This window comes from Vicugna pacos, chromosome 7 (assembly GCF_048564905.1).
Source record: "Vicugna pacos chromosome 7, VicPac4, whole genome shotgun sequence".
Lineage (NCBI taxonomy): Eukaryota > Metazoa > Chordata > Mammalia > Artiodactyla > Camelidae > Vicugna > Vicugna pacos.
The window spans coordinates 53341207-53355060 of NC_132993.1; the positions used below are offsets into that span (position 1 = coordinate 53341207).

The 13854-nt window shown below is 37.8% G+C and overlaps 1 protein-coding gene across 7 annotated transcripts in view; it reads left to right on the plus strand.

Annotated features, from left to right (window-relative positions):
• Nucleotides 1-634: 634 nt before the first annotated feature.
• The window catches only part of ETV1 (ETS variant transcription factor 1), an 87245-nt gene continuing 74025 nt past the window's right edge, over nt 635-13854 (plus strand). For 2 of the 7 annotated variants that reach the window (XM_072964910.1, XM_072964916.1), the window contains exons 1-4: nt 635-828; nt 2848-2979; nt 3816-3903; nt 5293-5340. In XM_072964910.1, the coding sequence (XP_072821011.1) occupies nt 2935-2979; nt 3816-3903; nt 5293-5340 (181 nt within the window). In that variant the 5' untranslated portion in view covers nt 635-828; nt 2848-2934. Of the gene's footprint in view, nt 829-869; nt 1409-2306; nt 2422-2519; nt 2717-2847; nt 2980-3815; nt 3904-5292; nt 5341-13854 lie in introns of those variants that run through there. The other 5 variants (XM_072964911.1, XM_072964912.1, XM_072964914.1 and 2 more) reach the window with 5 other exon arrangements.

Here is a 13854-nt window from a genome sequence, read left to right on the forward strand (position 1 = left end):
TTCCTAGTTTATCCTTATGGCTTTCTCCCCACTTTTTTTAATTCTCTACCTTTATTTTTCTTATTGTTTATCTTTTCTTTTCTTTCTTTCTTTTTTCTTTTTCTTTCTTTCTTTTTTTTTTTTTTTTTTTTGCAGCTTTTCTCGTATGTAGTGCACCCGGGAATTATCCCCCTGTGAACCTTCTTTTAATTTCTGACTTATTTTTTTCCCCCTCTTTTGGTTGCTCTCAGATCCAAGACTCCTTTTTCTCATCTTCTAGTATTTGTTCGGTGATGGGACAAAGAGGAGGTAGCGAGGCAGAAAAAAAGTTTTGTGGTTTGGAAAACTTGGGCCTTTGTTGTGTCATTTCCCCTGCCCCTCCACGCCCCCAACCACGTGACCAAGAAAGGCCGGAATTTTGTGAATGGAGCCGAAAGGTGGCTGCGGGGGTGGGGGAGGCTCCGCCTCCTTCTCTGAAGCGGCCAATCTCCTAGCGGAGCGCTGCGGGGTCAGCAATAAACAACAATGGGCTGGGGACAGGCGGTACGTTATTGGCTGCGGCGGGAACCTCGCGGGGCCGAACCCGAAGCTCCGCCCCCTCCCGGTTACCCTGGATACCCGTCAGGCTCCGGCCACAGAGAATGCCTTTGGAAAGTGTTGCTCAGATTACAGGGGCTGAGTTATCCCGGGAGTGCTGGGCGGCGGGACACCCTTGCTCTTGGCTCCGGGCCTGATTGCACCCTCAGAAAGTCTCCAAGAGCCTCGCTATCCCAGCCTTGAGGCCCAGGCTGCGTCCGAACCCCTCCCGGGCTACGGTAAAGGTGCAGTTCCCGCTCAAAATGCTTATAGGTGCGCTCCTTAGCACCGGCTGCTCTCATTTACTTACTTTCAGAGAGTGCACTCTATGTGTCCTTGCTATCCGTCCACAGTTATTGTTAACCCCAGTAATACGTGTTTTGTTTTTAATATTAAAAAGTGCTTTTTGACCCTTGACCTCCGCGGGTCCAGATTAGAGTCTTGTGCGCTCACACTCCATTTTAATACGGCTCCAACAGCGTTCCATTTAAGGAAGGAAACTTTCAATTAGAAACTGAGAACTGCAGCACGTTTCCCAACGGGCAGAACAGCTGCCGGAAACGTCCTTTGGTCTCTAGCTCTGGTCGCCACCAGGATCACAAATGAATTTCAACACCACTGAGTCCTGGGTCCCATTCCCGAGGCCTCTCATCCCCGGTTGGGCCGAAGCTTCTTAAGTGACTTTACAGCTGTAAGCCCCATAGGAGTGTCAGGGCAAGTGGTTTCAGAATTGTAGCCCTCACTTTTTAACGTCCCAGTCATTGTCCTTGAAACCCGACCCCCTCGCCTCTCGCCCCCTACTCCAAGCACTGGCTGTTTAAAAGCTGGAGAGGAAGTGAAAGCGTCAAGTACAGTAAGTGACACCCTCCGCCTCCGTGTATACATAACAATAGCTCAGGAAACGTGCGGGTCCCTAGGATATCTGAGTTACCCCAACCCATCCCCGCTCCTCCCCGCTTCCCCTGAGGACTGGAAACGCCTTGTTCCAGTGTGCGTGCACACGTGGGACAATTTTTATTTTTATACGTTTCCTCGCCTGGATGGCTCTGTCTTTCTCCCAATGCTCTCTCCCAACGCAACCCCTCCTAAGAAGCAATTCCTCTGCTTCTCCCGGGTGCTTCTTCCATAAGATTCCTTATTGTACTGTCCCTGTTGTGAAAGATTTACTTGAGGATGACCTTTAAAAAAATGTTTTTGATAAACCATAACGGTAGTGGTGGGTGTTGAAAAATGGGAAGAGAACTTGGGCCAAAAGCTTAGTGGAGACTAAGCTATAGAGCAAGGGGGGCTCCTTATCAGATTAAAAGTAGAGAGGCTGGATATCTTGAGGAAGGGGAGGTGGGGGACTAAGGAGGCACGGTCTTGGTGGATTGCGCTTCCGAGTATATACCTGACCCGAACGAAAGTGCTTTAGGAAATCGGCCCAATAGTGGACTAAACACAGCAGTAAGGAGAACTGGCGACTCGATCCACATGGCTTCGGTGTCCCCGGGCGCCTTAACAATAAGCAGCGGTTTAGGACGGCGGTCGATTTCCTCTGTGGCGTTTCCAGGCTGTGGACCCCGCGCCAGCCGGCAGAGCACCGGCTTGGGCAGAGGGGCGCGGGAGATTCACGGGAAGGGGCAGCAAGCCTCCTGATTGACAGCCCGAAATCTGATCTTGTGAAAGAGACGCGGAGCCAATGGGAGGCAGCGATCCATCAGTTTGGATTGGAGGCCCCTGGAGGAGAAGTAGAGGAAAAACCACCGAATTGAGCTCTGTCAGAGGCGCTTTCGGCTTCCAAGGGGGAAGTGCTGGGCAATAATTAATGTTTTTATTAAAATTGGAGGGAATTTTTTGCAGCCGTTCGCCTAGCGTGGCCTTCAGGTGGGTCTTTCCAACAACTTTTTATGTCTCTCCAGATAATTGCATGGTTATGGGTTGCAAAAACTATCCTTATGAAAGAGGTGACTCCGTCTCTTTAGTCCCGTTAGGTGCAAAGCAAGTCTCGTTGATCGCCATTGCTAGTTTTGCACACGTTTGCGAATCAGAGCTGCCCGGGGTACACCGACCGCGCAGGGAAACATCGAGAGTGTAAATAAATACATCGCCTCTTGTTCGGATTTTTGCTACTGCCGAAAATATGTAAATTGTGAACTCTCTTGGCTCTCTTTGGATCCAGGTGAAGGAGGCGGTGTAGGGAGGGTTATTTTTGTGAATGGGACTGCCGGAGGGTAATTAGCTATGCAAATTCGAGAGCTTCATTCATGATTTTTTTTTTTAAAGCCTAAAAGCCATCTTGTTCCCCTCTAGGTTGATAGAAGTCCAGATCCTGAGGAAATCTCCAGCTAAATGCTCAAAATATAAAACACTGAGCTGAAATTTGCGAAGAGCAGCAGCATGGATGGATTTTATGACCAGCAAGTGCCTTACATGGTCACCAATGTGAGTGATCAGTTCGAAAGTTGCTGTTTATAAACTTGACTCCGACGGAGGGTGTGGGGGAGGAGGGAGAGAATGAGAAGGGAGGGGGCAAGGGGGTTGGGATTGCAGATACTTTATCTGCTTTGTTGCCACTGTAGGGCGACTCTGCTTCTAGAAGCCCAGTCTTCAAAATGAGCTTACCTTTCAGTGATTTGGATAAGGCATAGTTTTGTTTTTAAGACCCCTTTTTTCTGATGAAAGTGCTCAAGATGAGTGGAAGAGGAGATGGAGGGCAGCAGCAGCTGCTGCACTCAAAGTTTTTGGCTGGGTTTGTCTGCCACATTGAAAAGAATGAAGTTGAGACAAATGCTGACACTTTTGTTTACATGGGGTGTTTTTGTTTCTTCCTTTTTTTCTCTCCTCATTTTCTCTCATATTTTTCATTTCACTGCTCTCATTTTGTTCTTTTTTGGGGAGGTTGTCAGAGAGATAAAATTCACTTTTTAAAAAATCTAACTTTGATCCAGCCTAAAAACGACTTTAAGTGTATTTGCTTAATGTTGTTTTGATGCTGAGATACCATGCATATGTGACTGATAAATAGTAGTGTATGATGATCGGCACTGGGGAGCAACTCTCCCTGGCTGTTGAATTCTCAGCATAAGCGTTCACTGTCAAATGAACGCAGAAAATGAAAATGAGAATTGATACTGTGGACTTTAATTTTTCTATATAGGGAGGGGATCCAGTAGACTTATGTATGCATGTATGTTGTGTGTGTGTGTGTGTGTGTGTGTGTGTGTGTGTGACATCTGAGGTTTACATTCTTTTAAAGAATTTTATCTTTCCCTTTGTAGAATCAGCGTGGGAGAAATTGTAACGAGAAACCAACAAATGTCAGGAAAAGAAAATTCATTAACAGGGATCTGGCTCATGATTCAGAAGGTGAGGTTTGATTTGGGGCTGAATCCCCTCTCTATACCTATACTTTCCACCCTCATAAAGAAGAGAAACACTTCAATGTTGCCTTAAGAATAATAAACTTTCAAGTTACTGCGTTTAACCAAGACTTTTATTTGGAGTAATTAACATGATGTGGCAGTTTGCGTTGAGGGATATTTTATGGCCCTGTCACAAATGAGTGAAAGAAGGAAATGAGAGCTTAACAGTGACATCCTTCTTTTAATCATTCTTTTGTATTTAAGTACCTTTGTCCATATGGCATATAAGTAACCCCATACACTAAGGTAACAATTTTAAAATATCCAGAACAGTGGCACAAATTAGGCAGCTTTGTATCCTGCTTAATTTCTCCTTTCTCCTATATTAGAAGTTGAGCAATATAAGTGATGGCTTGATTTCCCATCCCCTTACACAGAAACCATATCCTGTTATCAAACTTTTCCTGGATGATTTTGATGACTACATGATGAGGTCATTATATCTTGTTTATAGGCATTAGAGTGTTCACTCAATTATAATTAGGGCCTAATTAATAATTATAATACCTATTTGGGAAATTAGGTTACAGATTCTTTTTATAAACTGTTGGTAGGAGGTCAATATATTATGAATTATTCCAGCCATATGGGGGCATTCATAATAAACTTAATATACTTAGATTTAATCACCAAAGTTCAGTTTGCCATTTAGATTAGGTAGACTGAATTCTGAAACTTCTTCAACTCTCCATGTAAGTATGAATAAGTTGCACACCCCTGGCCCTCCTGCTATGATAGAATAATACAACGTTTTGGACTTGAAAATAGACAGATGTCAGGGAATTATCTCTCTGACTTTTGTAAACCTATTAGCGTAGAAATTTTCCTCTAAAATCTTGTATTTAAAGTTGTCCCTTTTAGTTTTGCAGCATTAAACCTGAAAACAGATAGGACTTTGAGAATTATATGATATACTGTTACATCTTTCATATAAGATTCGGAAGATACAAATAAAATATTTTGCAGTCTTTCTACTCTTTCCTCTACTATTTTAGCAAGAGTTGAATATGTTTACAAAAGGTTTCTGTGGATAAACACACCTTAACCTCAGCCTGTTTGAGTTCTAGTGTATGTGTTTTTTGGTATCACTGAGCTTACTTATTAAGCTGTTTGTTAAAAAGGGGGAAAAGATATTGATAAGTATTGCTTAATAGGCATCAAAATGGGCAAGATTATTGATATAATTAAGTTATGAATCCTATTTTCTTTTTATATTGACCCCCCTCCCCAAATTAAGTTAATATTTAATACTAATTTCATGACAAACATTTCCTTTTAATGAAGCTCAGGGGTTTGCAAATCTTTTGTTTATGTCTTTGACTTGTTTTTTTAGAACTCTTTCAAGATCTAAGTCAATTGCAAGAAACATGGCTTGCAGAAGGTAAGGCAAAAATTGCTTTAAAAGGAGGGGGAAAGCAACTCTAGAAGGGGAAGAAAAAAAAAAAAAGTCCTGAACTTGCTGTCTTAATGTTCAGCCCAATTAATTGAGCTCTAAAAGAGCCACCTCATGTGTCATGCATACATTAGAGCCTCTGATGAGTTTGTCTTTGGGGAATCTGGGACTGCACTACCCAGTGTCATCACAAATTACCAGGAGAAATTGCTTCCAGCTCACAATCACATCTGCTTTTGGCAAGAACTAATGCACCAAGACTTCAAGTTCTAAGCCTCTGTTCAGATTTTAATTGCAATTGATCAGGTTTATATTATTGTACCTCGAGAGACCTCCTAGAGCCAGAACCCGGCTTGCTGTTTCCTTTAGAGCGGCGCATATCATTATTTGGTGTTCTGCTGGAGGACTTTTCTGATGGCAGAAATTAGTTTCTCTGGGTTCATCAGGACGGGATGCTTCAAGATTTAAGTGCAAGTGTCTTCTTCCCACCTTGTTCACAACACAGAACGTTAGGTGTGTATCCAATGCTAAGGAAATCTATGGCTTTAAGATAAATCTTGAGGGGATCTGAGGATTTTAAAACTGTTTTCTATTCGTTACTATTATGTGATGTTTGTTGAAATTGACCTTTGCTGTTATGCCACTTTTATTAGGATGTATTAAATATAGCAAGGAGACATTTAAAGGCATTACTTTTATTTTCAATTGCTTTTTGATAACATTTCATGTTGCAACCTATTGTATCTTTTCATTGTGTGAAACTTTTATTTTATAGGAACAATGAGATATTGCTGTAGTACAGCCTTTGACAACTTGAGAAATGCCTAGCGTTGAGGGACTTGTGTTGGCGTCTATGATTTGAAATTTTTCTATTGGGTTTGTTATGATAAATGTAAAATATTAACTTTATCTTATGATGTGTTTTGTGGGAAACATAAAGAGTAAATTGTAGCTATTTAAGTGCTGAGTATAATTGTGTTATTTCTGTCTTTACATTGAATGGGAAACATGCAATTTGGGGAACAGATTTTTAAGGTGGTTAAAAGGAGAGGGTCTCTAAATGAAACCCAAGAATTGCTGCTGCTACTTTGAGGCAGACTGCTGTGTTTTCTCGGGTGGTCTTGCTTGCAGTTAGTTGATGAAGTTGCTGTTAGCATGTAAAATAAGTTTCTTTGTTTTGCTGATACTCTACTTCTTCCAAAGAGCTTCTGCAATCTTGATGAACCTGTTAAGTTAAATAGCTTTTCCAGTAGCCCTTTGAAAGGGTGATTGTATTTGTCTGTTAATGAAAGGTGAGTATTAATGAAAGTTTTAGTTATATTTAAAGGTCATTTTGCTTGTCTCTGTAAATGAAACTTATTGGAATAGATTACTTATTATTGCAACATAAGCCATATATTCAAACGTAACTTTTCAAGAAAGATTTGCACAGAGGCTCTTGCCTTAACTTCTGTCTGTTAGTTTTGCAAAGTTGAAGGTTGTGAGAACATTACACTTATGAGGGAATTTATTCGCTTATCCAAAATAACTTTAAAATATCTATTTTAATTGTTCTGGAAGGTTTGTTGGTTCTTAAGATGTTTAAGTCTCATTGATTCCAAGTCAGTGCACTTGCTGGCAGATTTTGAATGTGCATAGCAACTCTTTTCCTGGAATTTAAAAATGTGGAATGTGTGACAGACTCTTACCATTTTATAATCAGTTTCAGTGCAGTGTTTTACTTTTGACTTGTTTTGTTTCTTTGCCGCTCGGATAAGTGATTTGGTAATTTATCCGAGTTTATTTTAAAACTCTGCATTGAATATTCTTACCCATAATAATTAATTTACCTGTAAATCAAATCTGAAGGATTAGCTTTATATAACATAAACCTAGAAAATGACTGATGTATGTGGCAGAACATGGACTTTTACTTAGAAAATAATTTATAAGCTTAAGTAAGGTCAGAAATTAATCCTTGGAGTGTTTTATTGAATACCCAGGTGGGCTACTATTTAGAGACTATGATAAGATTGCATTTTAGAATAATTTAAACATTTTTCAGAGTAGTTCACATTAATCTATCCTATCATGATACAAGCATAACATTAATATGATTTTTAAAAGCATAACATTAATGTGATTTTTTAAAAATCTAGTACTAAGAAGAGAGGTTTTTTCTTTAACTATTTGTTAATGGACTATACATTTATTTTTCTTTTATTTATTTTTAGCCATTTTATATGTTATTTCCATGAGCATTTTAACTTAACTTTTCCCACATCTCAAACAATATTAGCTAGGAAGAGATCTCAAAATTACACTAGTTTATTCATAGCTAGATTTGTCCATTTATGTCCATTTGTCCATTTAACTTCTGGACCTCCAGAAATTAAAACATTGCCAAACTGGCAGACTATGAACCGTTTGCATATTTCTTTTCCTAATGCTTCGTCGCCAGGAAAGTGACCATGGAATTTTAAGACATCTTGACCCTTTTAAAAAAGATCATTGGCAATTAACCAAGTTTCTCCCGTGGGTTAGAATCCCACTGGGAAGTTAAACAGTTCTAAAAATCTTATTAGACATGAGAGTCAAGTTAGTTGTAATGTGTCACATGAAAAGTACATTTTAAAAAAATTATCTAAGTCCCTAAATCCTTGGGAAAGATATGTCCTAGCAGATTTTTTTTTTCCTTTAAGAATTTTTATAAGGTAGACCCAAAGTGCAACATAGACTAGTCATAGGGAAATCATTATGGATTATGAAATGTGTTTTATGTCCAGGGAGAAATGGGCATGGGGAAGGCAGACTTGCTGGAGGGTGGGGTTGGAAGCAGTGTTTTCAATTCACTAAAGTTCTCTCCAAAAAATAGGCTTCCATTCTTCCCTCAAATTTCTAAACAGGGATCAAAATATGTTTTTGAAGAGAAACTTTATACTGGTATCACTTTCCAAGTACTAACGCTGCAATTTGAAGGTTCTTTTAACATATATGCCACAATTTAAAATAATCACATCTCATTTGGAAGAAAATTGAGAAGGTAATGTTTTCAGTGACCACAATAGCAGTTAAAAAAATGGAGAATATGCTTATTTTTAATTTTGCCACAGCCACTTTATATTTGTAATTTTACTGTGTACAATTCTTTATTGATTCTTTGGCTTTTGAATTAGATTGCCACTGACAGAAAGGCACTTCCAATTATTTGATCCCATGAAACAATGGGTTCGAACAGCAATTCTGTCAACGTCAGGGTCACGTCCTGTTTTAAGTTGTGCTTTAATGGATAGTGTCCTAGAAATTCTTAGTTAAAATGGAAACTTTGGGGTGGGGGGCAGAAATGGAAGGATGTAAAATTAAGTTTAAAAAAAGAATACATTCTTCTAAAGTTGCTCATTAAAGCTTACCTGCTAATACAACTTAAAGAGAAATAATACATTTTGTGTGTATCTCACATAAATACATAGCGACTTTTGAATGTTATTTTTAATGTGGGTCTAGAGGTTTCCTTTTATCAGTAATATTAAGGAAAAATGTCAACAGTGTTTCACCGCCATCAGAAAAATATTTTTCTGTTGCATTCTAAGTCAGGGTTCACGCTGCCACCACACTTGAGTCAAAGTTTTGCCTTCAAGAGCAGCCTTTCTATACCAAAGGTTATTACCTCAGACCCTCATGCAGATGAGCTTTATTTCTCTTTCGTTTTATGTGACCTTCTGGTAATAGTCAGATTGACTTCAAAGTACAGGCGTCATTCCAGCTCCTTCATTCACTTCGGTGGCCGGTACTAAATTTATATTCAAAATTATTTATTATGAATTTTCTTAAATAAGATGTGCTGTTGTTACTCATTATACCTAATGTCATCCACAAAACACAGTAGTCAAAATGAGCTCATTTTTTATTTTTCAACAATTAGACTGTTTCTTTTTGAAATAGGACATAAACTGGGTATGTACTCATGTTTTGTTTTGTTTTGTTTTTTACTGTGATGCAGGGAAGAGATAAAGCCTTCAAAAACTACATTATTTTATGTGGCTTAAATAAAAAAGGAATTGAGAATTAAGCATTAAGTTAGAGAAGTCCGTACTCTTTCTTGGAGTTGAGCAAGAGTCATTTGGGAGGGAGGAATGGGGGAGCTACCGCACAGCTTTTTCTTGTACAGGAAATACTCTAAAATAGGAAACAAAGACTTCTCATTTGGACTTGATAAAAGGATAGCAGGTAGAGTTAATGTCTTCTATTTCTCAACATTTATTGGAATTATACAAGTGCATTTTCATCTAGGGTCTATTTGCAAAACAGAAACATTTGTTAAAAATAGGGTTTGGATTGGGTGCAGCCTAGAGTTTTTCCAGAAGGTCTTAATACATGTTCATGAAATATTGCTGAGTTTTTGTACTCTTTCTTGAATTTCATAATATGATTTTATTCCCTTTGACTTGTGTGCAATCTTGTAATAATAATAATAATAATAATAATAATAATAATAATAATAATAATAGTAATATACAAGTCAGCTCTCAGTAGCATTAAAGAGAATAGGTGGCTAGTAACCACAGCTCTGAGCTACCCTTAAGTTTTCAAGTCACTATCTAGGGTAGTTTAGAGTCAGGAAATTGAAGTTGATTTGAGAATTAAGACCACTAAAACTTAACCATTTTCTTTTGTTTTAGTGCATATAGAAAGAAGGCCTTTATCAAGTATTTAAGACGTTTCTGTTAGGGGAAATAGCACCCCTTTTTTGTCTGTTTGAATACATTTTTACTTCTGCATTAATTAATGCTTATAAATTGGTACAATCATTTTAATGTTAGAAGCAGATGTGGTATAAAACCAGGCTTAGTGGTCTCACGATTATTTTGTTCCGTGGCCGGCCAGCTTGATTTTAGAATTAAACAAAATACTACTGTGTGAGGGTTGATTTTCTTGTTTCACTTTTATTTGAAAGAAAATTCAAATTTCTTCAGAGAAGCCTGTTTCTCACCGTGTGATCCAGAGTGAAATACTACCAAGTTCTTCAGTAATCTTAGAGTAAAGAACATTCGAATAATAAGCACGAAAAATAAAGCATTTCTTCAGTGGCTTTTCTTTTTCCTTCCTTCCTTCCTTCCTTCTTTCTGTTCTTTCCTCCGTCTCTTTCCCGCTTGCCTTCTTTCCCGCTTGCCTTCTTTCCTTCTTAGTTTTGTAGATTCAAGTTTCTGTGACAAGTTACCCTCTAAAGCAGGAGAGGTTAAATATATATGTATGGATTTAATTTTGTCATTTATTTAAATGTGTGCCTTAATGGATCTGGGCGGTATTTGTGATAGAGCAGTAAAATTGGCGTGTTTATATTGCAAGTTCAAGTTGACTTGCTTGAGCTCTCTGGAAGGGTGTGACATGAAAAGATTGCGGTTGGGCCACATGGCTCACGCTGGACTGTGTTTTTGTGAATGGAGGCAGAACTCCAGCTCTGCCTGCTTGTCTGGAGGAATTGCTGAGGAGATCAGCTGTCTCATTCACGGGCAGAAAGAATGACTCACACATCTTCCGCCTTGTTTGGCTCCAGGTCATTGTTACAGTGGATAGAACTGGTTTTAATTAAATATTAACCCCTTTTCAACTTGACATGTGTTTCATTTGTAATTTTTCCACTTTTTCCTCCGCTTTAAAAGAAAACCTGACAGGCGCCTAGCACATAAGAAAAAGGGTTTTTTTTTTTTTTACTTGCCTGCAGCCAAACTTGGAAAATATTTAAACCCTCACCTTTGCTGAAGTAATGAATATTACTTTATTTAAAGGTTGAAAATAAGCACAAAAATAAAAGCAAATCCCTCCCCCAACCCTGTCCCCTACCTGGGAAGAATCAGGTAAGAAAGTGTATTAAAATAAAAAATGAGGGTTAGTGGTTCTGTGACATCAAGACCGTGATGAATAGTTCTATCAGTTTCTTTCTCATAATACGTACTGCTGTATAGTAAAAAGAGAGAGAGAAAAAAATAACAACTTTGGATAATAATCTAGCTAAAGCAAACAGCTAAGAGCGCAGACACTACCCTTTTAAAGCCCAAGTCCTGAGACTCGATAGCAATTTGTCTATTAATGTGCATGATAGAAGCTCTCCAGCTCTTACCAATAAAATCCACATGCTTAATCTTCTTGAAAGCCTTTTATTGGTCTTTTGGTATATACTTTCCCTTCTTCTCCTTTCTTACCCTTCCCTTTCCTCTTTAATTATGGAGTGTGGGGAAACATTTTCATTCCCCAAAGGTGATTATCCCAAGCAGAATTTATAAAAGATAGCAGTGAAAAACCTTTTTTTTTTTTTTTTTTTAGATTGGCCTCGATTATGAATTTTCCACTTTGGAGTTGGTCTGGCTTGCCACAAATTTTCAGGCAGCTGTAGTTTGCTACTTTATAGAATTCCCATGAATTGAGTGGGGGAAAAAAAAGGAAATGTATAATCCGAGTGTGGCAATACTTTATCATACTTTCCTTGCCCAGATCCAACGTGTGTTTTTCGTTAACTGCTTCCCTTTTACTCTAACTTGGAATTAGAGGTATACTTAAGCCTTTGTCTATTTAAGTAGCATGCTGCTTCATTTGGTCTATTCAGTTTCTTAAGATTAGCGTCTGTGAAAATGTGAGTCATATGTTTTTTGTTAAAATTCTGTAATGTGTTCAGGCTTAAGTGTGAAGTATTTATTCAGTATGTTAAGGAGTTAGAACAGAAATAGCAATTTTTACAGCAAGTCTTATTCTTTTTACAAATTGTTCGACTGTAGCTGTTTTCTGGATATTTGTGAGATCTAACTTCTGATTTCTTCTGTTCCTAAAGTTTGGCCTTTCTTTTCGCGAACCTATCTCAGTGCACACACTGATCCATCAGTGATTTTTACGCCTTTCGTGCAGTAATGTATATCATGGAGCTGCAACTTTGTCTTATGATAAATAGTAAGAGAAAAAAAGTCTGGCCTTTAGGCCAGTGTATTCTGTTACAAGTATATTTTTGTTACTCACCAGCTATTTTTGACTATTCCTGTAAAGAGAGATTACATTTTTATTAGATTCTTGTAAATGTTGGCTTTTTAAAAGCATAGTAATTGCTGTGGTTGATCATTTTGCATCTCAATAGTTATGTCTGTTTAGCTGTTAATTTAGAAGGGAAACCCAAACATGTGGATATGGTAGGAAAAATGTGCAGGATTTTGATTCTGTCTGCCCACTGTTATTTATTAAACAGACAGTAAAAACATTTTTGTAATTTTTGTTGTTGTTGAAAAGACTTAATTTTAAAGGATAGTCCTCCACTTACAATTTAAGTCTGAGAAAAATCAAGCTCACTGCAATGTTGAACAAATGTTTACAGCCGAGAGAATGCTAAGGTACAAGTTTTAGATGTCATTTTTGTCCATCTCCAATATAACTCATTAGAAGTAAAGATGTTAAACTTGCATTGTAATGATTGAAGTTTTTTTGCATGAGTTGAAAAAAATAGGTGGGTGGTGGAGGTTTGGAAAGAAGAGAGTAACGTTTCTTGAGTATCCGGTACTGTGTCTGGCATTGTGTTTAGACTTTTTTTTTTTTTTCCCAGACTGTTTCATTTAATCTTCACAAAAATCCTGTATTATCACTGTTAAACTGATAAGTAAAACGGAACTCAGAGAGGTTAAATAATGTCACACAATTTACACAGCGTAATGTGGAACAGTGAGTTGAAGTTGACTTGACTTTGATTAACCTTGGTTCAGACGTTAGTAGAATCTGAAGGAAAAGCACCTCTTCCTCCAGTACAGGCTGATCAAATAGGCATCAGTTCTAGTCTGGAAAAAAGTTCTAAAGTTTCTTCAGTATTTTTGGTTTCATTTAGTGGCAGAGGATAGAATTTGTCTTTACTAAGCTGAAGTATCGGTGTAGAGAAGACAGTTATTAGAAAAGAGTTAAAGGCCAAACTGTGTATGTATTGGTAACAGGCAAGATTATCATTTGTTCTTCTCTTAATAACATAAAACTTATTCAGCCAAATATTTGGTTTTAAAGATACTATTAAATAAGCTGTTAAAAAGACATTTGGATTCTATGAACCTTGTATTCCTTTTTATACAGAATTTTTAAATACAGAATTTCCTTTTATATGGATTTTTTCCCTTAACTCATTCAATTACCAGCCCAACACTCTTTCAACAGAGACTGATTATTTTAATAAGAATTCCCCATACAGAGCAGGCACTTTAAAAAAAAAAGTGATGTCTGTTTTAATATGACTTGATTGGATAAAAAGTTTCAGTATTAGCTAATACTAGTAAAGTAATACTAGCTAATCAGATTGTAGCTAAAGTTAATTAGGATGATAACTCATTATATTTTTGCTGAATTAAAAGTGACCCAACTTCTATTTTGTGTAGTTTGTGTGTGTGTGAGTGTGCATATTTGTGCGTGCCTGTGAAGAGCCATTCTTGTGTACATTCTGTCAATTTGGAATAGGTTATTTTGAGGTCTAGATCAACTGTGATAAGAATATTCTGGAAGTGAAAGATA